Genomic DNA, 23,366 nt, shown 5'->3' on the forward strand with positions numbered 1-23,366 from the left:
CCGTCAGCAATCACGGCTCTAATACTAACACCAGTGGCCAACAAACATCCACTGGCATGACGGCAGTTCTGGGAACGCCCAGAGTCGAGAGGATATCGGCTAAATTACAGAGGGCCATTGTCGCTGTAACGACTACTCAGTGCTCGCTGGCGGCGGAGCTCGATGTGACGTTCGGTCGTCGGTCAGTGGCGGGGTTCGTAGGGGGGCTGGGTCAGCACCACCGTACTGCGCCCACTGCATGGACTGGGGAGACGGAGACTTGGAGACGGGACTGACGGCGATGGATGGACGGAACAGACTGTCAGACAGACGTCTGAAGAGCTGCCTGCGTAGGTCAGGTCTGATCACCGCCTACCTTATTGATAGAACTATCAAGATGTAAGGTCTTGATAGTTCTATCAACACACAACAGCACAGTGCATCCTCGGAAACCAGGCGAACGACCGAAAAGGACGGAAGCAGCAGTTCGCCTGAGGCCGGGGTGACTAACTGTTGGTTGATAATTAACTCAGATACCTACTGGCTTTAAGTTCCTCGTCCATTTCGTTCGCATACAGAGCCATATCCACCACCGTCCTCTTACATCCTTCCAATTCCTGCGCTCATACCTAAGCTTCCATGACAAAATATCGAAACGCAAAATATCGAAGTCGCAAATTATCGAAATCGCAAAATATCGAAATCGTAAAATATCGAATTGCAAAATATCGAAATAGCAAAATATCGAAATCGCAAAATATCGAATCGCAAAATATCGAATTGCAAAATATCGAAATCGCAAAATATCGAATAGCATAATATCGAAAGCAAAATATCGAAACGCAAGCTATCGAAACGCAAAATATCGAAACGCAAAATATCGAAAGACAAAACATCGAAAGACAAAATATTGAAAGACAAAATATCGAACGCAGAATATCGAAAAAGCAAAATATCGAACGCAAAATATCGAACAGACAAAATATCGAACGCAAAATATCGAAAAGGCAAAATATCGAACGCAAAATATCGAAAAGGCAAAATATCGAACGCAAAATCTCGAAAAGACAAAATAACGAACGCAAAGTGTCGAAAAGGTAAAATATCGACTTGAAATGGCCCTCTGCGGACTCCTTAGAGCTCTGTCGAACTCATCGGGCCCTCTGTTATCTGTAGGCCGCAAAGAGCAATCAGCGGGTCCATGACAGACTTGGAAAACTCTGATATTTTTTTTTGTAGATCTCAGCAGTGGCGGCGGAAGGTAATTTCGGATGGGGGTGCAAAGGTTTCTCAAGGGGCCCCTCTGGAAGTTTCGCCCCCCCCCCAATATTTTTTAGAGTGATTATCATTGCTTTATGAAAAACGAAGATTTTGGAAAACCATCCCCAAACACACAATTTCTGCAAAATATTTGAAATTACAGTGTACCTATCTCAAATAAAGCATAACGAAGCAAATGCAGCTAGTTTTTATCATCTAATCTTGTTTTAGTCTAGCCACCACCCTCAGCATCTCAACCCACTTTCTGGATCCGCAGTGGACCACTAAGGGCCCTACGAGACCGTTCTTAGAAGACCGTGTTTAAAAGCCCCTTGGAAACCGACCCCTTAGAGGCTCCTCCAGAGACCTACATGACTCCCCAGACCGAATGAGCCCTCCGACCAGGGTCGGTCCCTCAGAAGTTGCTGAAGGGTTTCAGAAAGCAGTATACTCGTAGGCTCGAAAGGCTTTTGATGGCTCTCAGAGACTGACATCGGACCCAAAAAAGCCTGTATGGAGACCCTCCAAAGCCGGGATGGCCACCAGGAGCCGATGTTTAGCCTAAAGAGCCAGTATGGAGGACTGAATAGAGGAAAGGACTAGGAGTCTCAGTGGGGCCTTCAGGAGCAAGCGTTTGGGGCCCCAAAAGTATGTGTGGGGTCTTAGAGGCAGGTAGGCCCCTGGAGCGTGCACGGGGTGGGACCCCGTGCCCTAGCGAGGTGGGAGCTAGCGTGTGAGCCCAAATATTCGACTGGCGGCTACTAGAACCTGCATGGGGATTCTTAGAAGCCGCTTAGACCCATATATAATGAGTCATGAGTCCCAAGAGTCGATGTAGGGGCCCTAAAAGCCGGTGTAGGGCCCATGGCCCCATAAGTTCCGGCGTTGGGACTCTCAGAGGCTGGCGAAAGGGGAACCAAGAGCAGATAAAGCGATTCAACAAGCCGACATTTGGCCTGAGAATCAGTGTGGAATTCCAGGAGTCTGCGTGAGCTCTCGGAGACCTTCGTAGGGCCCACAAAGGTCGTTCTGAGTGCCCTCTGAATCTGAACTCTTTGCGGAGCCCTTAGAGGCCAGCATGTCCCCTGACACCTGCCTGCGTTGATTTGAGACCCTCCAAGACCCTCCGAAAACTCTGGGTTGAATCCGTCTATGTTTGATAGCCCCGGAAGATCTATCGAGCGAAACCTAATTTCGACAGAGTTCGACAGAGCTCTAAGGAGTCCGCAGAGGGCCATTTCAAGTCGATATTTTACCTTTTCGACGCTTTGCGTTCGTTATTTTGTCATTTCGATATTTTGCGTTCGATATTCTACCTTTTCGATATTCTGCGTTCGATATTCTGCCTTTTCCATATTTTGCGTTCGATATTTTGTCTGTTCGATATTTTGTCTGTTCGATATTTTGTCTGTTCGATATTTTGCGTTCGATATTTTGTCTTTTCGATATTCTGCGTTCGATATTTTGTCTTTTCGATATTCTGCGTTCCATATTTTGCCTTTTCGATATTTTGTCTTTCGATATTTTGTCTGTTCGATATTTTGCGTTCGATATTTTGTCTTTTCGATATTCTGCGTTCGATATTTTGCCTTTTCGATATTTTGTCTTTCGATATTTTGTCTTTCGAAGTTTTGTCTTTCGATATTTTGCGTTTCAATATTTTGCTATCGATATTATGCTATTCGATATTTTGCGAGTTCGATATTTTGCAATTCGATATTATGCAATTCGATATTTTGCGATGTCGATATTTTGCGATGTCGATATTTTGCGGTTCGACATTTTGCGATTTCGATATTTTGCGCATTCGATATTTTGCTTTCGATATTCTGCCACTTCGATAATTTGTCTTCGATATTTTGCTATTCGATATTTTGCTTTTCGATATTTTGTCCGGAACCCCATACCTAAGCGCCAGTCAACCATCCTTACCTACCTTCATACCCGAGCGCCAGTCCAACAACGGACCATTTTTGGCGGGCAAATCCGTCTGCAATCCGTCTCATCTGGAATCCCATCCCGTCCGTAATCCGTCTGGCCTGACATCCCGTCTGCAACCCTGCCGTCCCGTCCGGACTCTGCCGGAGTTCTCGGGACTGTCGCCGGCCAGATTGATTGACGGCTCACGGGGCGCGCCGGCGGCGGCTCCGACCGGTCTCCGGTGACCTCAGGAGTCGCTGAACGTCAACCCGGCAACCTGTCGAACCTCGTGACGCGTTTCGAGTCACCTGGCATCTCACAACGACCTTCCAAGTCATTTGGGTGTAAGTTCATCTCTAGCCTCAAGCGTCTCATAAGGTTTCCAGCGCATTCCGTCATCTGTTACCCCATGTGTATCTTATCTTTCTTCACCGTCTTACCCTACTTATATCTTTTCATAGGGCCTTCCGGATTTTGCCATCGTCTCATACCGTATCATACCGACTCTCCCATTTTCTGGCAGCCCTTTGTCACCTTTCATTGCCTTTTTTCGTCTCCTGTCATCTCCCATACCGTCTTCCTCACCCTCCTCATCCTTTATCGTCTCCCATGGACCCTGTCGTCTCCCGGACCCAGCACTCGTCGGTCGTGACTGGGTGACCTGCTCGCATGCATATGCATCTCTGCAGCCGGCGCGGCGGTGGTGCCGGCAGCGGCGGTGGCTTTCGCCATGTCTCTTGTCCAGTTGCCGGGTCGGGTCGGGTCGGATCGAGACGGGTCGAGTAACGTTCGGAGGATAACCGCGGGTCACTGCACCAGTCTGTCCACCGGTGGCGGATTGGCTGAGCTTCTGCGAACTGTCGCCTAGCTTGACCTGGAGGTATAACCCGTTTGGGCGCAGCGGCGGTTCGCGAGGTCTGGATGCGCTGCCATTCCGGTTGGGAAGCACGAGTTGGGATAACGCTTAACCGAATCGATTGGCCTACGAGAGCTATCACAGCTAATCAGATGTCATCGCCGCTTTCCACTTGACCCACTCATGAAACTTTGAGACAATCTTGGCCAGGAGAACCACAGCAGCAACAATTTGCTTACATAACGCCTCAACGCCGCAGCTGAGGCACCTTGGCTCTGACCGCGCCACTGCCGAGAGGTCGGACATCTGACCACACCCACGCGGCCACTCCACCCCCTCTGCCGTCTCCCAAAGACACAGCTGCAGAGCGCCGTGGGGGCGCGGCGATGAGCCGATGGCAGTGGCCGCTGCCGTCACGATGGCACGCCGATGGCGTCACGCCGGCTCTCGGTATCCGGCGGGCCATTCTGCTCTCCGCGCAGCGCCGCCCACCGCCCAGCGCCACCGGCCGTAGATAAGGCTCAGCGGCGACGGCGGCTGACGAAACGCCGGCGCCGCGCCGCCGTTCAATGGTCGTCATCTCGTTCTGATGGCGGCCAGCCGGGCCGAGATGGAGAACTGGGAGGGGCCGCGCCTGAGCCCGGCTTATGGGACGGCTCCGAGGGATGGCAGCTTGGACCGGGTCCGGGACCGTCGAACCAAGTGCGGCGGGCTGAGCTCACCAATAAGTGATTAGAGCATGGAATCTAAATTCAAACGGTACACGACAGTCATACTTTGTTAAAAAAAACTACTGCCGAGGGTGTTGAACTAAATAAAAAATAAGCACCCAGCTCTCAAACCGAAACTCTCAAAGCTGTCAGCTCATCCTTCCAAAACCTTTCGTATCTTAACCCGTCACAGTTATTTGCTTAGGCATTGGGGTTTCAGGGCTCACCTACAGCTGAGGTCATGCTGCGCCCATGACCCGCCACAGTGCATCGCTGTGAGGTCCGCCTGAGGTCCCGCTGAGAGTCGCCGGTGGCACTGTGCCCGGCCGACTACCTGACGTGGCCCGGTATGACGGACGGTCCTCGAGGGACACACCCTCCCCCAACCCTCTCCACCCCCACCCCCCTCCCCCCGCCGCCGCCGCCCAGACGAGAACAAGAAATGGAGAGTCCAACGGCCGGCCATGGCGCCTTTGGCACAGCCCGGTCGGGGCAGAGCGCCGAGTGACCTACAGAGCACGGGAGCAAGGGCGGCGCCCGAGCGAACAGTACCAGCTGAGTCAGGCGATTTGGCGCGACTGGTGCGGCCGGAAGCGGGCCAGACAGGAGACAACACTAAAAACTCGGCACAGGTCGCTCCATCATCATACATTTACAGACGATTGAAAGCAGACGTCTCGGCTAATGGTGGGTTTAAAGATCGAATGCCAGTAGATCCATCAGACCGGACCGATTTCTTATGCTTTTCGAGAGAAGACTGGGATCAATGTCTTCTCTTAATCTTAGTCAGAGGTCACAGTATGTCTTAACTTTCGCCCGGGGGGAGGGGATGGGGCCGTAGGGGTGATGCAACCCCTAAGGTTTTTCGTACGTAGCGGCTACGTTTTTACGGCTACGTTCTTACGCTCCGTTTTTACGCTAAAACGGCTCCGAACCCTGGGCGGATGCAGGTCAGTCTAGACTATACAAGATCAGACCAAACTGTAATGGACCCGACAAAACACACTGCAGGATACGGATGGAGAGTCGAGCAAACAAGGCTACCCTAAAACTACAACCAGCCTGCCTCCATGTGCGCCGACTGTCGATCTGACCCGACTACATCCCATCATCCCAGCGATTCACGGGATTCGGGACAGCACTGTTAGCGCCGCCCGCCGGCTGACCAGTACAGCACAGCCAACTGCGCCTGAAGTCCGATTCCAGTTCGTGTCACGTCCTCGCCACAATCAAGGTCGGCAAGCACGACCGACTGCGCCGGCAGACATGAGTTATGTCGGCGTAAATACGGTGCCACAATGCGGCGTCGCGGCCGCCCGACGCCCAGCGATATTTATCACGCTGGTGCAAGTAATTTATGTTCCACAATGCCTCCTTTGCGTGGCATCGCACCGGCTAGGAGGCAGGGCGCGGCGGCTGCTGCCGAGTATGTTCTATTGATTTTGCTCCCGGCAGCCAGCGCAAGACCCGGAGCGGCACACAGGCAAACATATTTTGCTACGTTCGGCCGAGTTGCAGACGGCTCCGGTTAAAGCAGCTCGCCGGGCTGCCAGGCGAGTTGCTCTGTGCTTATTGATTTCTCTCTCACAAGCGCCGTCGAACCATGCTTTCAGCGCGGCGGGGTTCGCAGAGAGCGTGCCGGCCTCGGCTACCTCGCGGCGCTGGTGAAACCAAACATCACCCGGTGACCGGCGGCCCCTCCCCTCCGACCCCCGCCCCCCCTCCGGTCAGCGCCCCCGGGACGCCGCCCGGGGGTCGGCCGTGACCTTGACCCGAGCGACGCGGCTGCAGGCCGGCCGTCGGAGGCCGACCACCACTGGGAATAGCCGCCGCGGCTCGATACCGTCTCTCCGAGTCGGCCGGGGCGACTCGGGAGACGACCGGGCCAGAGTTGGGAGGAGCGGTCCGGTAGCAGTCCAGAGAAGACGGAAAGAACAGAGACGACCGGCAGACCAGAGACAACTGACAGACCAGAGACGACCAGCATAACAGACGTCAGGCAGACCAGAGTTGGAACCCAAGCATCGACCGACACCGGCAGGCCAGTGACGGACGGCCGACTAAGCGTCAACGAGCATGCCCAGTGACAGCCGGCTCGCCCAACGGCATCTAGAAAAGTTTACGACTTTCAGAATACTCTCAGACGAGAGCCGTACCCGGCAACTGCCCGGCTCGTCGACTGTCTGCCACATGACCGTCGCTCTCGTGTCCTGACCCCTCCACTTTCTCCACTCCAGACATAGCCCGGCGCCGTCCCGATAGCCCTCTCTGACCAGTCGTTAAGCGGCGAGCCGTGTCCGCAGAAGGTCACAGTCCCCGGATGGCGACAGACGTCACCGTCGCAGTTTTTCAGAAACCGCCGGCCGGCGACCGCAGTTTCAGCGGCGTAATGATCCCCGACTGCAGACTCCCGGCAGCCATGGCGACAGAGACATAAACGACGGTGACGACGGCAATGACCGCGACGGCCGACAGGATCATCGGTATCGACGTCGGACGGAGCGAGCCCCTCCCACCCTTCCCTCCCGCCCGCCTACACGCCGGGTACCCGGCCTCATGCAATAATCCACAGCCGCCTGGCGGGTGACTCAGCTGGGACCTGAGGGAACAGCGGGCCCCCGACAATACCAGGCGGCGGCGCCGGGTGAGGTCAGACCGCAGGTCGCGGAGGGGCGACAGCGCTGACTCAGCCGGCGTGGTCAGACGGTGACGAGTCCGGGACATTAGACAACGGGGCGGCTGATCAGGGGGGGGGGGGAGGGAGGATACGGGGAGACGAGACAATGCGTCAGAGACGAGGAGTGAGCTTGTGTAAAGAAATTGGAACGTTTCATTGAGGAAAGCATTAGTATATGAAAGATGTGACCCCTTACGAGCGACCAGAAAACAATGAATGTGTGAATTTATCAGTGAACAATGAATGAAACACCAAAATGTATTAATGTATTGTTTGATGGTGCCTCACTCTATTTGTATTTTATGTAATTGCCGGAACGCATAGTAATTTTCACTCGCGCAAAAACACGCGGATGGAAAATTTGATGTGCAGATTTGAGGAGGAAAATAGACAGTCGGTTTTTGGAGGAAGTTAACCGTCTTTTATATTCTATTTATTTTTATATTACAAGCCATTTCGGCCTTCTTCCTTGTATATACGGGTGGTAAAATGGCTCCAAAGAAACGTAAAGCTAACGATGACGAGTATATCGATGCAATCGATGATTATTCCGGCAAGGAAGACGTCGTACGGTGGCTGAACCGAACTGAAATACTGTGCATATTTCAGTGCATAAAATACTGTGCAGGGCAGTGATATCATGAGGATCCTGCCTCTGAAGCTGAAAGGTGACGCATTCACTGTTTATGCACAGTTGCCAGCGAGAGATCGAACGTCGTACGAGTCGGTGAAGGACGCACTGCAGTCTGCGTTTGCGCCAGATCCCCTTGGGGCGTATGAAGAGTTTGTGGCTCGGAAGCTCAGACCAGGTGAAGCAGTGGACGTTTTCCTGGCAGACCTCCGGCGACTGTCCACACTTTTAGGAGGTGTTTCAGATCGGACCCTTCTGTGCTCTTTTATCTCTGGTCTTCCACTATACGTGCGTGAAGCAATGGGCGCCAGCTATCGAGTGCAGGACCTGAGCATCGAGAGCGCCTTGAGCAGTGCCCGACGGGCCGTGAAGAATGACCCGGCGATGGCAGCCGCGGCGGCAGGAGAGCGCCTCACGCAGGCACAGAGAAACAATCACGAAACGACGGCTGAGCCATCTAGAACTGCGAGGCGTGTGACAAGACGGTGCTGGGTGTGCGGCGAACCCAACCATTTGGCGTCTCGGTGCCCTGTCCGTTCGGGAAACGGCGTGGGAGATGGTGTGTCAGCGCCGGCGTCATCTCCCGCGCAGTGACGGGTGGCGCTCTGCCGGTCGTAGACCTGACTGTTGACGGGCACAGGTGCCGAGCTCTGGTGGATTCTGGCTGCACAGAGAACCTGGTTTACAAGTCTGTGTGTGAGGCATGGCGGCCTCAGAGAACAGCGGTAACGTCGATGAGTGGAGACCCGTTTTTCTCCAGTGGGGTTGGAACCGTGCAGCTGAGAACGTGTTCCGGGCAGTCGGCGAATGTTTCTGTGCTGGTTCTTGATGACAAACCGATGGGTGTCGAGATGGTACTCGGAGTGCCCGCCATCTCGGCTCTGGGTGGCGTGATGATTGCATCCCCCTCTGATGTCAAGTTCTGTGGGAAGCCGACTACGCCGCCCACTCCACCAGGCCTTGAAGATGAATTGGTGGTGGACACGCCCGATTTCACAGTACGGTTTGATGCCGACCAACGAGCGTGGACGATGTCGTGGAAGTGGGAAGATGGAGCTGAGCCAGCCAGTCTATCCAGCAGTGTGCCTGAGTATGCCATGTCAGCAGAAGCCAGGCAGGAATTTGAAGCCGAACTTCAGACTTGGATAGACAATGACTGGCTAATTCCATACGATCAGTCCGTCTATGGCCCTCCCCGTGGACTGTTGCCGCTGATGGCCGTGGAGCAGGGCAGTAAGTGCAAGGTGCGACCCTGTCTGGACTACCGTCAGTTGAACAGCCACGTACCTGAGCACACAGCAGAGGCCGACGTCTGCAAAGACACGCTGCGGAGGTGGCGCCGCCACGGTAAGAATCTCGCCGTGGTGGATTTGAAGCAAGCTTACCTGCAGATTCGCACAGACCAGCGCCTCTGGCCATTTCAGACCGTGATTGTCGGCGGACGGCGTTATGCGTTGACGAGGGTCGGGTTCGGATTGAACGTGGCCCCGCTGATGATGAAGAAGGTGGTGCAAGCGGTCCTCAGCCAAGACGCCGATTCGGAGCGCGCCACAATACCGTATGTGGACGACCTGTGTGTCGATGAGGACATTGTTACGGCCGATCGTGTAGTGGAGCACTTCTCTAAGTACGGCCTGGAGTGCAAGCCTCCAGAGAGAGTCCAGGACGGAGCACGGCTGCTGGGCCTGCGGGTTGGAGTCGCAGGAGACGGTGATCTCCACTGGACTCGGGATAATGCAGTCGGTGCCCCTCCTGACGTCATAACACGCCGCGCTGTGTTCTCCTGGTGCGGACGTCTGGTGGCGCACATGCCAGTGTGCGGCTGGCTGAGGCCTGGCTGAAACGTCGAGTCAATGCTGTGACTCACCACTGGGACGACGTTACCGACGATCCAGAGCTGCGCGAGCAGATGATGTACATGGCTGAGCGGATGGTGAAGGATGATCCAGCGCGAGGTCACTGGCACGTCAGTGGAGACAGTGCTGTCGTGTGGACGGACGCCTCCTCTGTGGCGGCGGGAATCGCTCTGGAGACGCAAGATGGAAACATCATCGAAGACGGATGCTGGCTTCGAAAGGATGAGACGACTCACATAAATATGGCAGAGCTCGATGCCGCCCTGCGAGGCCTCAATCTAGCTATCGCCTGGGGCATGCGAGTCATCGAGCTGAAAACGGACTCGGCCACTGTTCATCGCTGGCTCGACGATGCATTAAGTAGCCGAGCACGTCTCCGCACTAAGGCCCACGGGGAAATGTTGATACGGCGCCGAGTCGACATAGTCAAGCAGTTGGTGGCCGAATTCAACCTGCATCTGACAGTGACTCTGGTGAAGTCGGCGGACAACAAAGCGGACTGCCTCAGCCGGGTTCCCGCTCAGTGGCTGCGCGGTCCACTGAACGGAGAGTCCGCTGGGACATGTGGTGCTGCGGTGAATGCTGAGTGCACCAGCGGTGATGAAGATAGCTCCAGCACGAGCGGTGATGGCGGCGATGGCGTCGGGGCAGATGGGACCGAGGACGAAGAAAGAGGACGGCGAGCAGCGGTTCGCGAGGTGCACACCCGCGCAGGCCATCCTGGAGTGCAGAGAACGCTGTTCTTCGCTCGGCGCGAGATTTCTCCGAACATTACGAGGAGAGAGGCGCGTGCTGTCGTGTCCCACTGTGACGCATGCAGGTCTATCGACCCAGCACCAGTTAAGTGGAAGCCTGGGAAGCTGGAGGTGAACGAGTCCTGGACTAGGCTGGCGATTGACGTCACGCACCACCAGCGCAGTCTGTACCTGTCGGTGGTCGACTGCGGTCCTTCGAGGTTCAGTTTGTGGAGATTGCTTCGAAGGGCAGATTCAGCGCACGTCATTGAAGAGCTGCATCGAATTTTCAATGAACGTGGAGCTCCAGAAGAGATCCTGGCGGATAATGATACCGCCTTTCGCAGTCGGGCGTTTGCAGTGTTCGCGGCAAAGTGGATAATTCGGCTGAGGTTCCGCGCCGTCTACCACCCAAGTGGAAATGGTGTGGTAAAGAGGAATCATCGGACCGTGAAGGTCATAGCCGCAAGAACAGGGTGCACCGTTGGCGATGCCGTGCATCTTTACAACGTAACACCTCAGGACGGACAGAGCTCGGCTACGACACCAGCCGGACAGATCTACCGGTACTCGGTCAGGGACAGCGTGAGGACAGACACTGGCACTGGTGGTGATCCAGCGGACGGCAGCGGTCCGGAGGGCAGGGACAGCACCTACACTGTCGGGGACGCCGTGTGGGTCCGACAGCCTGGATCACGCTGTGGTGATAGGTCGCAGCCGGGTGTTGTTACCAGGGTGCCGTCACTTCATATTGTAGAAGTGGACGGGACCCCATGGCACGTTGGTGATGTTCGGCACCGCAGTGAGAGTGACCCTTGAAGGTCAGGGGGTGGTGTTTGATGTGGGATGGTTCGGCACCGCAGTGAGAGTGACCCTTGAGGGTCAGGGGGTGGTGTTTGATGGTGCCTCACTCTATTTGTATTTTATGTAATTGCCGGAACGCATAGTAATTTTCACTCGCGCAAAAACACGCGGATGGAAAATTTGACGTGCAGATTTGAGGAGGAAAATAGACAGTCGGTTTTTGGAGGAAGTTAACCGTCTTTTATATTCTATTTATTTTTTATATTACATGTATCAAGAAAATACCCAATAGTAGATGATCCCCTTGCAGATATCATTCATTAGCTGTAATTTAGCACCAAATCGTTGCAGACTGCAAAAGATATGAGCATAACTGGCTGTAGGATCTTATGTAACTGAATCCGTTGTAACCCCGCGTCCCTCATTTTGAGACGACCTTTCGGCGTTTGTTGCCAGCCGCATTGCCTTACTAATTACGAGCTTTGCGATTGTTGGCTCTGGTAACCGCTGATAACCTTACAATTACCCATTAAATCAGCTCTTGTGGTGCGGCTGCTAACAGAAACGATTCCCACTTGGTATAATTACCACATTGCACCGCCCGGCACACACTTGACGACTAAAAACAACAAAAATAGCTGAAGTAGATTCAGTTAGGTTAGTTTAACTCATCGGTGAAACATAAGATAGACCAGGCAAGAACAGGGACTGTAACCCGGAAAAGACAAATAAGACTGCACAGCAGTTTAACTTATAAATAGCCCATCAAGATGCTAGCTGAAGTTGAGATCATCTGGTATCCGGGATATCGGAAATCTCGGAACGAGAATAGCACGATGGACAATCTCATCATACAAAAACACACGACACCAGTTTAGCTCTGTACCGGTGCCGTCCGTACCCAGCCCAGGCCGGGCCGGGACTTTTCGATCTTTCGATCTTTTCGATATGAGTCGATCTTCTCGTACCATTTGTCATCTCATAATCCGGCGCCACGCCGGCCTCAATTCTGATACAAGTCGGAGTGGGCGAATATTTGGCATAGATTGACCGGGCTGGATCCCTCCTAGCTCGTCACTTCATCTTTCATCAGATGATGGTCTGCGAATCAGACCGCCGTGGTCCGTGTAAACCACCCTGGTCCCCGGATCAGACCGTCCTGGTCTGTGTGGACCGTCTCGGTCCGGCCCGGCGTTGGTCCCAGTCCGAAGGATAAGGCGGGGATCATCACGGGACTATCGCGTGATGCTTGTGTTTGTGGCAGACAGATTGAGAGTTGGATAGTGTACGGGATGCTATCGGTCTGCTTTTGAGCTCAGCTAGTCGGCTAATCTCGGATATTATGAATATAATAAGAATTGCATTCCTTTTTCTAGTACTTCGCCGCATCTTAAGTACTCACCTCTCGTACCAGATGCACTGACTAAGACAAAACAACCACAGAGCAGGCCATGCGAAAACAGGCTCATTTATCCGCCCACGACTGCTGGAGCCCCTCAAACAACAATCCCCCATGGCCGGCGAGCAGCGGCGCCCTTGAACTGGCGACCTGTCTGGAGCGCTCTCTGGCGGCCCACAGGTCGCTCCGCACCGTACTGTTCCCCTGTGACCGGGTCGGTGAGTTCACACTCCCTGACCTGGCGGAGAGCGCCCGGGCAGCCACCGCGGCCCGGCGGTGACACTACCGGGACTACCACAGCTGCCATGGCCCTCGGCGCTCGTCTCGTTCAACTATACCCTTGGATTGGATGTTCATCGGGCCGGCACCTACCACCTGACGGTTTTCTGGTAGTCCCCCCCCCCCTCCCCCTCCAGACCCTCTGACGACCCAACTCGAGCCGACCGAACTCTCCTGTAGCGGCGGCGGCGGGGCGCCCACAATAGCCCACTATTTGGACGTCCAGCTAATTTCGGCCCATAGTCCGTCCAGACCCCACAACTCCGACGGTGGCTGCCAGTAACCCTCCCAGTCTCCCTGCTAGCCCCTCTCCCAAAATGGGAGAAATTAATCGCCAAATCGCCAAATTAATTAAATTAACTTGCCAATAGGCATTCATAGTCACCTGATAATGGGTGGTGACGTAGCGAAACGAATATATCAGCGATCCGCACGGTAGATAATGACGGAGCCGCTGACCAGAATTAATTTCAAAATGGTGCGCGCACAGGCAAAAAGTTGAATTGCATCCGCTAGCATTGTTTTTGTTTCGATATTCGAGATGAACAGTCTATGTATACTTCAGACTTCTGATCTCGCTGTCAACAGCAGACATCCTGGATAGCCATTTCAGTGGAAGAACTCGCGGAACCTGTCGCCTTCAGCTGCGTGGAATCATAACTCAAACAACCGATTCCAGGCTGGATTGTGAACGCATCTTGCCCAGTTGATGGCAGGCCAGACGAGCAGCTCAGCGTCAGGTCATCGTGCTTGAGCAGTAGGTCAGGTCAGTCAGGTGATTTGGTCCGTCAGGTCCAAGCTTTCTAACACTTCGTTTATAGAGGGGTGAATGTCACATGTGCTAGAAAACAAACATAAGGTCGATATTTGGTGAGATGGATTATACTCAACAGGCATTTTGGACCCTACTGCTCGCGATGGGTCGAATTACTCAAATTATAAACATAAAAAATGTTCTGTTGGAAATATACGATTACACTTATCCAACTAATAACGACAGACGCTGGTCAGGCCACGTCAGGTCAGGTCAGGTCAGGTCAGGTCGGGTCACGTCAGGTCCAGTCGTCGGTCACTCACCGATCGTCGGGGGTCAGCTGGACGGGTTCATCGGTGAACTCTGGCGGGAAGTTGGCCAAATCTCTCTCCGTCTCCACGCGGGGCTTATACGGCGGGGTCACCTGCTTCTGTTCGAGCTGCAACAAACGTCCGCCAGGGGCGCCACCGTCAGCGGCGGCCGGCCGGACGGTGACCCGGCGCCCGGCGGGCGGCGCTACCTATCGCACCCGGCGACCGACAACACGGGCACAACACTCAGCTGCCAAAACGAAACGTAAGCACTGCACCGAACAAAACGAAAGCGCAGCCACTCCTGAAAACATAAACGTAAGGCGCTATCGCTGCCTAAAAAACGCAACTCAACGCCAAACACCACTATAACGGGAACGAAAGCCACAGCGGTTGTAACGTAAACCATACGAAGCAGTACCAACAAACACAGGGACAGGGTCCAGCAGGCGGGCAGGCTGGCAGGCTGGCAGATGCAGGCTCAAGCCGACCTCGACAGTGAGCGCAGGCATGCGGGTCGGGTCAGGTAAGCCACATCACTCACTGGTCGGTGGGAGTGAGCTGGACCGGCTCAGACGTGAACAGGGGGTCAAAATACTCCAGGTCTACGTCGCCCGACAGCGGGGGCACGTACGGAGGTATCAGCTGGCGCGCCTCCAGCTGCGGAAAGGCACCGACGCACCAGCGGTTAGTTGGGTTAGTGGGCAGCGGGTGAAGTGGGTTTAGTGGGGTTAGTCAGTCCCGGGTGTAGTGGGGGTTTGTGTCACCTGGGTTAGCGTGGGTTAGTGAAAAAGTGATGCCGGGGTAAGCGGGTTTGTTGTGGGGAAGGGGAGTGAGACAGTAAGCGATGAGAAGTGACCACTCGATTAGTGGGGGACTGTCCGATGCCCATGCTTTATCCTGAGATGTAAGGCTAGAGAAGCGGGAGAAAATCAGTGGCTTGTAGCGTGGCAGAACAACGGAGCAGAGTTATTTTGGCCTGTATGATATACGTCGCTTCTATCATTAGAGCCAGGACAAGTTAGCACAGGGAAGGATCATTCAAGATTCACCGGTTACCAGCATACGTGCAGCAAGAGTTACTTCAACATTCATCAGTTAAAAGTGGCACACACGCACATATTGTTAGCAGAACCTCCAACAACACTTGCATATGTGTTTGAACTTTGAACAGCAAACAACCAAAGCACTGGCACCACATTAATACACGTAACAGCGGTAACATTGACACTCAAACACAGCAAAACTCGTCGTGGGCGCATTGTGGGCTTAATGCACGTCACCAGAACACGCACTTCCAAATAACGCAGACGGGACAACCAACGAGGGCATAACCACGAGGCTTACATCTGCTGCTGACAATTTACAGATAGCATGAACAGCGAAATTCGTATATAGCCGTACATAGTAATTCAGTTAAAATTCGACCTAAATTCGATTTGCAACCCACGTGACATTACGCTATCAAGAGGATATAACTGTATGCTACCCCCAGCGCCTGTCTAGCATCAAGTCCGGTGGAGCCGCTTTATGCTGGTGGCCTCCGTCAAATCTCTAACGTCTTGCCTGCTCAAGGCTCAGTGCAGTAATCGGACGGACAGGCACGGAATACCGCGCTGGCTGGGACAGGTAGCAGCCAGTAGCAGCGGCTCTGATGTGCCGAGAAACCACCTCCGTTGCACAGTCACGCGCGTGAGGCCATTTTAAGCCCGGCCACCACCGTCGGCGCGGCGCGGCGGTGACGAGGAAGACCCGACTCGCCTGTTCCGTGCACTGTTTGTATCAACATGTCAAACTAAGCCTGATTTCGCGAGTAGACTCCATAAATCCGGTTGCCATGATGTCATTTCATGCACAGCGCCCGACCACAAGCGCCCACCGAAATACGAAGCCCGCCGGCTTCCAACAAACTCCCAAATGCCGGCGGTCACATGACGTTAGATCGCTGGCGGGGGTCGCTTTGATGACACCGGTGAAAACTCCCCGCTGCGGGGCCGCTCCACTCCCCGAAATGGCGACACGGCACAGCAAACGGAGCCCGCCGCCCGGCCGTGTAGGAGGCCGGCAGGTAAACATCCCACCCCCGATCGACAGATACTCCCCGGCACGTCGACAGCAGCATGCGACGCGGACCGAGTGACCCGCGCTGCCACACACGCTTGCCGTGGGCCAGTCGGCGGCAGGACGGGGGCGGAAAGGGATATCCAGGCCCCATTTGGGAACAGACACATGTCACGATGCATCGGAGCGCATGCAACCGAGTGACAACAGAGGTGCCGTTGTCCTAGCGGCGATAGTCGACCCACGGCCTGTCGACAGCGCTATTGTTGTCAGATGAGACAAACTGGCTCGACCGCGGCGCGTGGCGCCGTGTGGGGAGCCGCGTGTCACAGTGTCGAGCGCCGCGTGTCAGGTTCGGGTGACGTGTGTTAAGTGTGTGTCGGTGTGTCGGATGGCCCGCTTTAAGTCGGCACCATTACTGACCGACGACAGAGTCACAGACCACAGCCTTGGCCAGCAATTTCAGTGCGACGAAGTGACTAAATTGACCCCGTCACGGCGGAGGTAGCACGGCACGCCACTGTGCTGGCAGCCGGGTCCGAAACGAAGCTCGATCAGGTGACCACCGGCGCTCTGACGACTACCATTTCCTCGCTCATCCCTCACCGGGTAAAACTGTGGCAGTACTTAGCGCCGGATACCGCGCCGGCGAATCTCAAACGCTCCAACTGCCATCCGGAGGGCCGCTCTTGGTAAACACTGACGTCAAAGGGTCGCGCGCGCCGGCCCGATTCGATCGCCGGTCGACTAACATTTGGGTTCGGCGGGCTGCGGAGGCCGGACAGACGGTAAAAATGCGGAAACAGCAGCGCGCCGCCGCGACAGCCGCTCCGCCCGCCGGACGGACAGGAAATGAGCTCGCTCAACAGCGCCGCCGAGCCCCGGTAAATGTTTTGGCGCCGCCCGAACAGTCTGAGGTGATCGCTCACAGCTAATGGACGACCGATTATAAAAGTCAACGGGGAAACATTTACAGCTCATGCAAATAAAGACATTGCCCAAGGCGGTCTTAGCAAAAGCAGGCGAAATATTCCAACAGCGAAGGCTTGTCAGACATTGGGCGGCACACTGCCGAGAAGTTAGGCATTTTCATTGTTCAGAAGTGAACCGTAGGTACTGGAGGTGCGCGAGCCTCATAATCCCAGCATCAATTTAATTACATCTTCAAAGAGTAAGTTCGCGCACCAGAATTTAGAGCGAACGCTTCGCTGGGCTCTTTCCACGCCAATCTCTTCAAAGAATCCAATTGCGCTGCCTCCCGTGAAAAATAAGTCGCTTCAAAGGCACCTGCCGGCAAGACGAGAGATTCCAACCAATTCGTTAGTTTAAAAGTTCCGTCTTCAGGGCTGCCGGAATTTCTCAACAGCGAGTCACGGTGCCGGGGGTCCGGGTCGACCTGTCACGGACCATAAACTGTCCTGCAAGGGGCCGACGCCGGGCCGCTGGCCAGTCGCCGAACAATGCCACGGCGCTCCGCATGCCGCTCGAGCCAAACTCCAAAACTGCGACGCTGGGGACGCGCGCCCACACAAACGGATCTGCCCGACCGACAGCCGGAAAAGCATTAACATACTTGCGAGCGCCAGAGTCGTTAGCGACAACGAACTTGTTCTCGGACGTTCCTGAATTGTATCCGGAAAGCAATGAGCGCGGCTCGAGTGCCTGAGATGCCCGGTTCGTCAACCATCCGGTGGGTCAGCAGCGGAAAAGGGACGTCCACCTAGCTACTGGGGGCCGCGTGACGACATAAATCCGAATTGATGAGCCGCACAGAGGATGATTCACTCTTCTAGAAATAGAAAATTACGTATGCAAGATCTCGGGTTCGGCGCCGCTCAACAATGCCGATGGCGGGATAAAAGGTTCATGACGGCGTTCTTTAAGATCGTTTTCAGCATGTGACGCGGGTTAGTAAATGCATCCTTTTACGTACACAATAATATTCAAGGTTATGTGGATTACTAACATGGATTTACCAACAACGTAAAGCCGTTCTGTCAGATTAAGATGTCACTGAGCCTTGCAATATTAATTTTTTGCTTCTGATAAAACTACCGTGATGAAGGACTATAAAACTTTTATCATATTTATATAAATGTTATCTAGCATAATGATCTAGCGTTGCAATGGCCACGGTAGCTCGCCAGATTGCATGACACATGGGGGCAACACATCGCTACTGGGTATAGTGACCGGAAGTCACGAGAAGCGGACCACGCGATCAACATCTTGGCACAGCATCTGGCACTGCTCTGAACGTTACATAACAGCTTCTAAAAACGGCAGAAAATACGGAAGAGTAAAAAACCACTGCATTCCCAAGATAATATTTGGATACTGTTTAGTTAAATCCTCTTACACCACGCCACTCTATTTCAAGCCGAACTGAGCCCAGCTATGCGCAATCTTATTTTGAACCATGCCCAAGCTCCAACCGAGCTCTCCGCGCTCTGCCAAACCACCGGGCTGCTTTATCCGGAGGGCAGCGTCCGGCTGCCTTGCAGGCCCGTGTCCTGCCCTAATGAAATTTCAGACTGAGCTGTGCCCAGCGGACCGGAATCGGCCGCGGCGGTGCAGCGGTGTAACTTTGGCCCGCTTCCTGCCGGCCGGGCGGTGGAACGCCGTCACCGCCCGGCCCGGAGCTGCACGTACCGGCTGCCGTCCCTACCGGCGCAGAGGCACGGAGCACCGGGCACACGGTCGGGTTAGTCGGGTCAGAGGGGTCAGTCAGTCCACCAGCCGGCGCGGGTTGCGATAGCTGAGATATGAAGAGAAATGCAGTCAATATGTCGCGCTACATGTCACCCAACCGGAGCCATGTATAGCTGCTAGACAAATTGGTGGCGTTTTACAGGCAAGGCTGACAACTGGGAAGATATAGTGCCAATCTGGCACGTGGCTGTTTCAATGCGCTTGTCGTCCGGCCTTTCGGCTTTTCGGCGACTCTGCAACTCGGGTCTGTCAACTGCTGGATACATGACTATTGACTGGGCGCCTTGCTGGGCACAGTGATTGATGGCCGACAGATTCTGGCGGATTATCCATCGCTGCTCAGGTTGCAGCCAGTATGCCAACATTTCCTGGAAAAGACATCTACACTAGCCATAGCCAAAGCCTGGTGTCTCTGCAGGTCTGCCCGTTAATCTGAGCTAATATCCTGGCGCCGCGTGGGCCTCCCACTCGCGATCGAAGGCGCCCAATCAATGTCAATGCTGCGCCTTGAGAGACGGGACAGATCCACACAGCATGATCAGTTAAACACAAGGTAAGTAACATCACGACCACAATGATGCTAGCTAGACCATCAGTGGGAACAAAGCAGGAGACCACCGTGCACGAGCTCTAACCACCATGAATAGTCATGACACGGTCCTTACGAGCCACGTTACACCTTCCGTAGGCATTTTCGTTACACCTTCCGTAGGCATCGTAGACACCACTGCAGTCAGTTATGCCGTGCGGAGTTTCCAAGCAACCCCCGCCAGTTGCGATAGCTGACTCAGTCTCAGCACTCAGCAGCAGTGTCAGCGACACCCGCAGGGACAGTGGATTGGACGGCGGCGGTCGCTAAACCGCAGACCGATGATAAGCCAGCCACCGTCTCTGGTAATCCACGTGCCGACGGCGGCGGACCGGGCGGGGGAGGCCCCTCAGCCGGTAGCTGATCCAGGGGATGCCGGTCCCCGGCCGAGCCCCCAAGTAGTCCCCAAGCTCCACTGTTATGGAGTACAGGAACGGTGACAGCTGGGTGGCCAAAAACGATGGCAAGGTAGCCGGTGGTGAGCGGGTGGAGGGCTGTCAATGCACCCAATGACCTCAGGTGACGGCACGAGACGGCATCAAGAAGTGACCCAAACGACCAAGGTAGATTCTAGCCCTAGGTTCGCTTGATTAGCTTATCAGATGGATTACCTTAGAAACCAGTCCATGTGGAATGAGCTAAGCCACCAAACAAACAACCACAACGATCCACGCCTTCCATCATCATTGACTAAACCGATTTTTTTTTTTAGTCAATCAATCCATCTCGCGCTCTTCAATCATTTTTTTTTTTTGAAGTCTGAGTAAAAAAAAAACCCTCACCACCTTTCACCCCTTCCGCGTACGTACTACGGCGCACGGGCGACAGCTGTCACAACCTGTCACCTGGGCTGTCACACCAGCCGCCACCTTCCTCCTGTAAGGCGGCACGCCACGCGGCCTGTCCGACAGACAAAAAACCACCGAACACGGCGCGTGACACGGCGCCTGACGCGCCGGCGGCGGTACCGCGACAGAGCGACAATGCCGCGGCGGCGACGGAGGGTTCCGCGAAAACCGGCACCGCACGGCGGCCGGCTGGATAGGTAGAGGGGACGCACGGACAGACGGCGGCCTTGGCTCATAGCTGGGACAGGGACGGTATGAGAGAGACGATGGTGGCGCTACGCACGGAGCTGCACTGCTACCTGGCGGACGTTTTGTGAAACTTGAGCGCAAAAATGATACGGTAAAAGTTGCTTTGTGGTCTGGATGCCGACCAGCCCCAATAGCCACTTTGGTCATTGGTGGTACGGGTATCTACTTCCATGCGTGAGCATCACTGCCGTGGCATATGCATTGCAAGTCGGTAACTTATCAAACACCTAATAAGGATCGCGCACCTTATTTACAGAATTTCCTCACATTCGGAACACACAAAAATTCAGCTCTCATTACAGACTTGCCTGGTAAAGTGACCTACATAACGCCACCATACTGCAATTCAATAACAAAGGTCACACGATAGGGCTAGAAAAACAGCACAATGTGGCATATAGACAGTTTACCACACCGCGTCATAATCAACTCCTGTAATCACTGTCATCACACAGCAAACACAGTGACAAGAGACATGAGAACGACATAAACACGCGCGGAGCCCACCATCACTAACCAACACATACATCACTGAGACAGTGACGCCTAATCATTAATTATATTGCATGCATACTCGTTATTAAATTGTCAGACGTCCTTGTGCAGTTACTTTGATACACCACGTCAAGCCGCCCTTTCGGAGTCAGTGGCACCTATTTCTTTTCCCTTCCCACCCACGGCCAATCCTCTAGCCAACCTCTTCCGTAAGTCCCCTAGACATACCAGTTCCCAGTCGATGGACTTGAAGAAGGGGTGGTTGACGATGTCCTGGAAGCCGGTCTCCGGGTGGCAGCCCAGCCGCTCGCCGGGGTTCTTGTTGAGGAATCCCTTCAGGATGCTGCACGCCTTCACGGAGAGCGACCGAGGGATGCGGATCGTCTTCTCCAGAATCACTGGCGGACGGCAGCGGCGGGAGGTAAGTCAGGTGATGGCCCTAGAGAAATGCTGCCGGGTCTCACGGAGCTGGGGCGATGGTGCTTGGGAAGGGCGACGGGCCTACGGGGAGGTGATGGTCCTGATAGAGGGGTGATGACAATCAGGAAACACGTGACGCCGCGATGAACACACCATTAGCGGTGGAGACACTCGAGAGGGCGGCCGATGTCTCCTGCGGCGTGCCAGGGCGTCATCTGGGAGCCGCCTATGCGTGAGTTATGGTAGCCTTGATTACATCCTAGCGTTCAACAGTTCAAAGGTTGCAACATATAACCATAGGTATTAAAGCAAAACCTCGCTAAAATGTAGCTACCATGATGAAAACAAACTGAGTAGACGAATAAGACAAAGAAAACTGAGGTTGCCTTTGATCCATCAAACATGTCCTAGTGTTTGCAAAAAGATTAAAGGACCAGAGATTATAACACACGGTTTGCTGGCTGAAGCTATTAACAAAACTTACAATTCAAAAGTCAGCTTGCCGAAAAATGGGGCAGGATTAGACAGCAAAATGGCGGATCTGAAAACATATTCACTCCAATGCCACGTGGGGCACGCTAAAATCGCCAGTACAGCGAACTTGCACACAATCAGTAGGCCCGTCCAACTTCTGTAATCGGGGCGAGTAGTGTCGGGGTTATATCAAACAACAAATCCCGGCTGGCTAGCCCGCTTCGCTCCGAGCTACGAGCGAGTCTCCCGCTGCCCTAACGTCAGTCTCACGGCACACCACGTCACAAAGTGACGTCACATCACGTCACGTCACACAGCTGACCGGAGACGTGCGCAATGAGCGCCCGTCGGAGGTGGGGCGCCATCGCGGCGGTCAGCTCTGGCGAGGAGAGGCTGGCACGCAGCCCGGCCGGCCAGCACCCTGTCACGTCACAGCGGCGGACCGGCGCGGAGTTCACGAACTGGTTAAAACAGAGCCCGGGACACTCTGCAGCCTTTTGGACCCCCTGTGGTTCCCCACAGCCCTTCCCAGAGGCCCAAGCAGTCTCCTGCAACCGACTGTGCCCCCACGCTAGCAAGCTGCAACCTCCTAAAGCCCTCGTGATTCTATAGAGCTCCGGTAAAAGCCCTGCAGTCAGCCAAAGCATTTCAAATATAGAGATCAATTAACATCACTCATGAGAACCTTCATCCTTCCGGTCATCAGAGCCTGGTCTCAAATTTCCAGCCCCCAGGGATGAGACAACTACGGTTCTACCGACCTTGGAAGAGGTAGTCCTCGGTGTTCTGGTCGGGCGACTCGGAGCAGACGCCGATGTCGAACGGACTCCTTCCGGCCAGCATCTCATACATGAGCACTCCGAGCGCCCACCAGTCGACACTGCCGACACACAGCGACATCTATAGAGTACAAACGCAACGAGAGCTGCCACAGCCAGACGCCGGGCGCCGCCACTGGAGCAGCCACTGCGAGCGAGTCGCCATGAAGAACGACTGGGGCGGGCGGGTATGATCGATCTAAGAGGGTTCGGGAGTGACCCCATATATCAACGATCTGCATAGTCAGACACACAGAATAGGATCAACGACATGTGATGAAAATCACTTATGACATTAATTGCATCCGGAAAATTACGACGCAAACGTTAACACCCAGTGACGCGTGTAGGCATTTCTACGGATACAACAATGCCACCTCAACAGTCATCACACATTCCATTGCTCGCCTACAACAATCACAGGACCAATAATACAGGACAGTGCACTTCAAACCGTGGTCACTCGACGATAACAACAGAAACCCAGAGTCGATGTATGCGATGACCTGCAACTCAACCATGTCAAAATC

The 23,366-nt window shown here is 54.3% G+C and overlaps 1 protein-coding gene across 7 annotated transcripts in view; it reads right to left on the reverse strand.

Annotated features, from left to right (window-relative positions):
• Positions 1-23,366, reverse strand: part of LOC122385114 (atypical protein kinase C-like) — a 120,873-nt gene that overhangs the window by 22,234 nt on the left and 75,273 nt on the right. For 3 of the 7 annotated variants that reach the window (XM_043373116.1, XM_043373114.1, XM_043373115.1), the window contains exons 13-15: positions 22,780-22,898; positions 21,353-21,522; positions 14,183-14,298 (exon numbers count right to left, since the gene is read on the reverse strand). In XM_043373116.1, the coding sequence (XP_043229051.1) occupies positions 14,183-14,298; positions 21,353-21,522; positions 22,780-22,898 (405 nt within the window). Of the gene's footprint in view, positions 1-14,182; positions 14,299-14,714; positions 14,831-21,352; positions 21,523-22,779; positions 22,899-23,366 lie in introns of all 7 variants that reach the window. The other 4 variants (XM_043373117.1, XM_043373118.1, XM_043373112.1 and 1 more) reach the window with 2 other exon arrangements.

Source organism: Amphibalanus amphitrite, unplaced genomic scaffold (genome assembly GCF_019059575.1).
Source record: "Amphibalanus amphitrite isolate SeventyFive unplaced genomic scaffold, NRLGWU_Aamphi_draft 000209F_arrow, whole genome shotgun sequence".
Classification (NCBI taxonomy): Eukaryota; Metazoa; Arthropoda; class Thecostraca; order Balanomorpha; family Balanidae; genus Amphibalanus; species Amphibalanus amphitrite.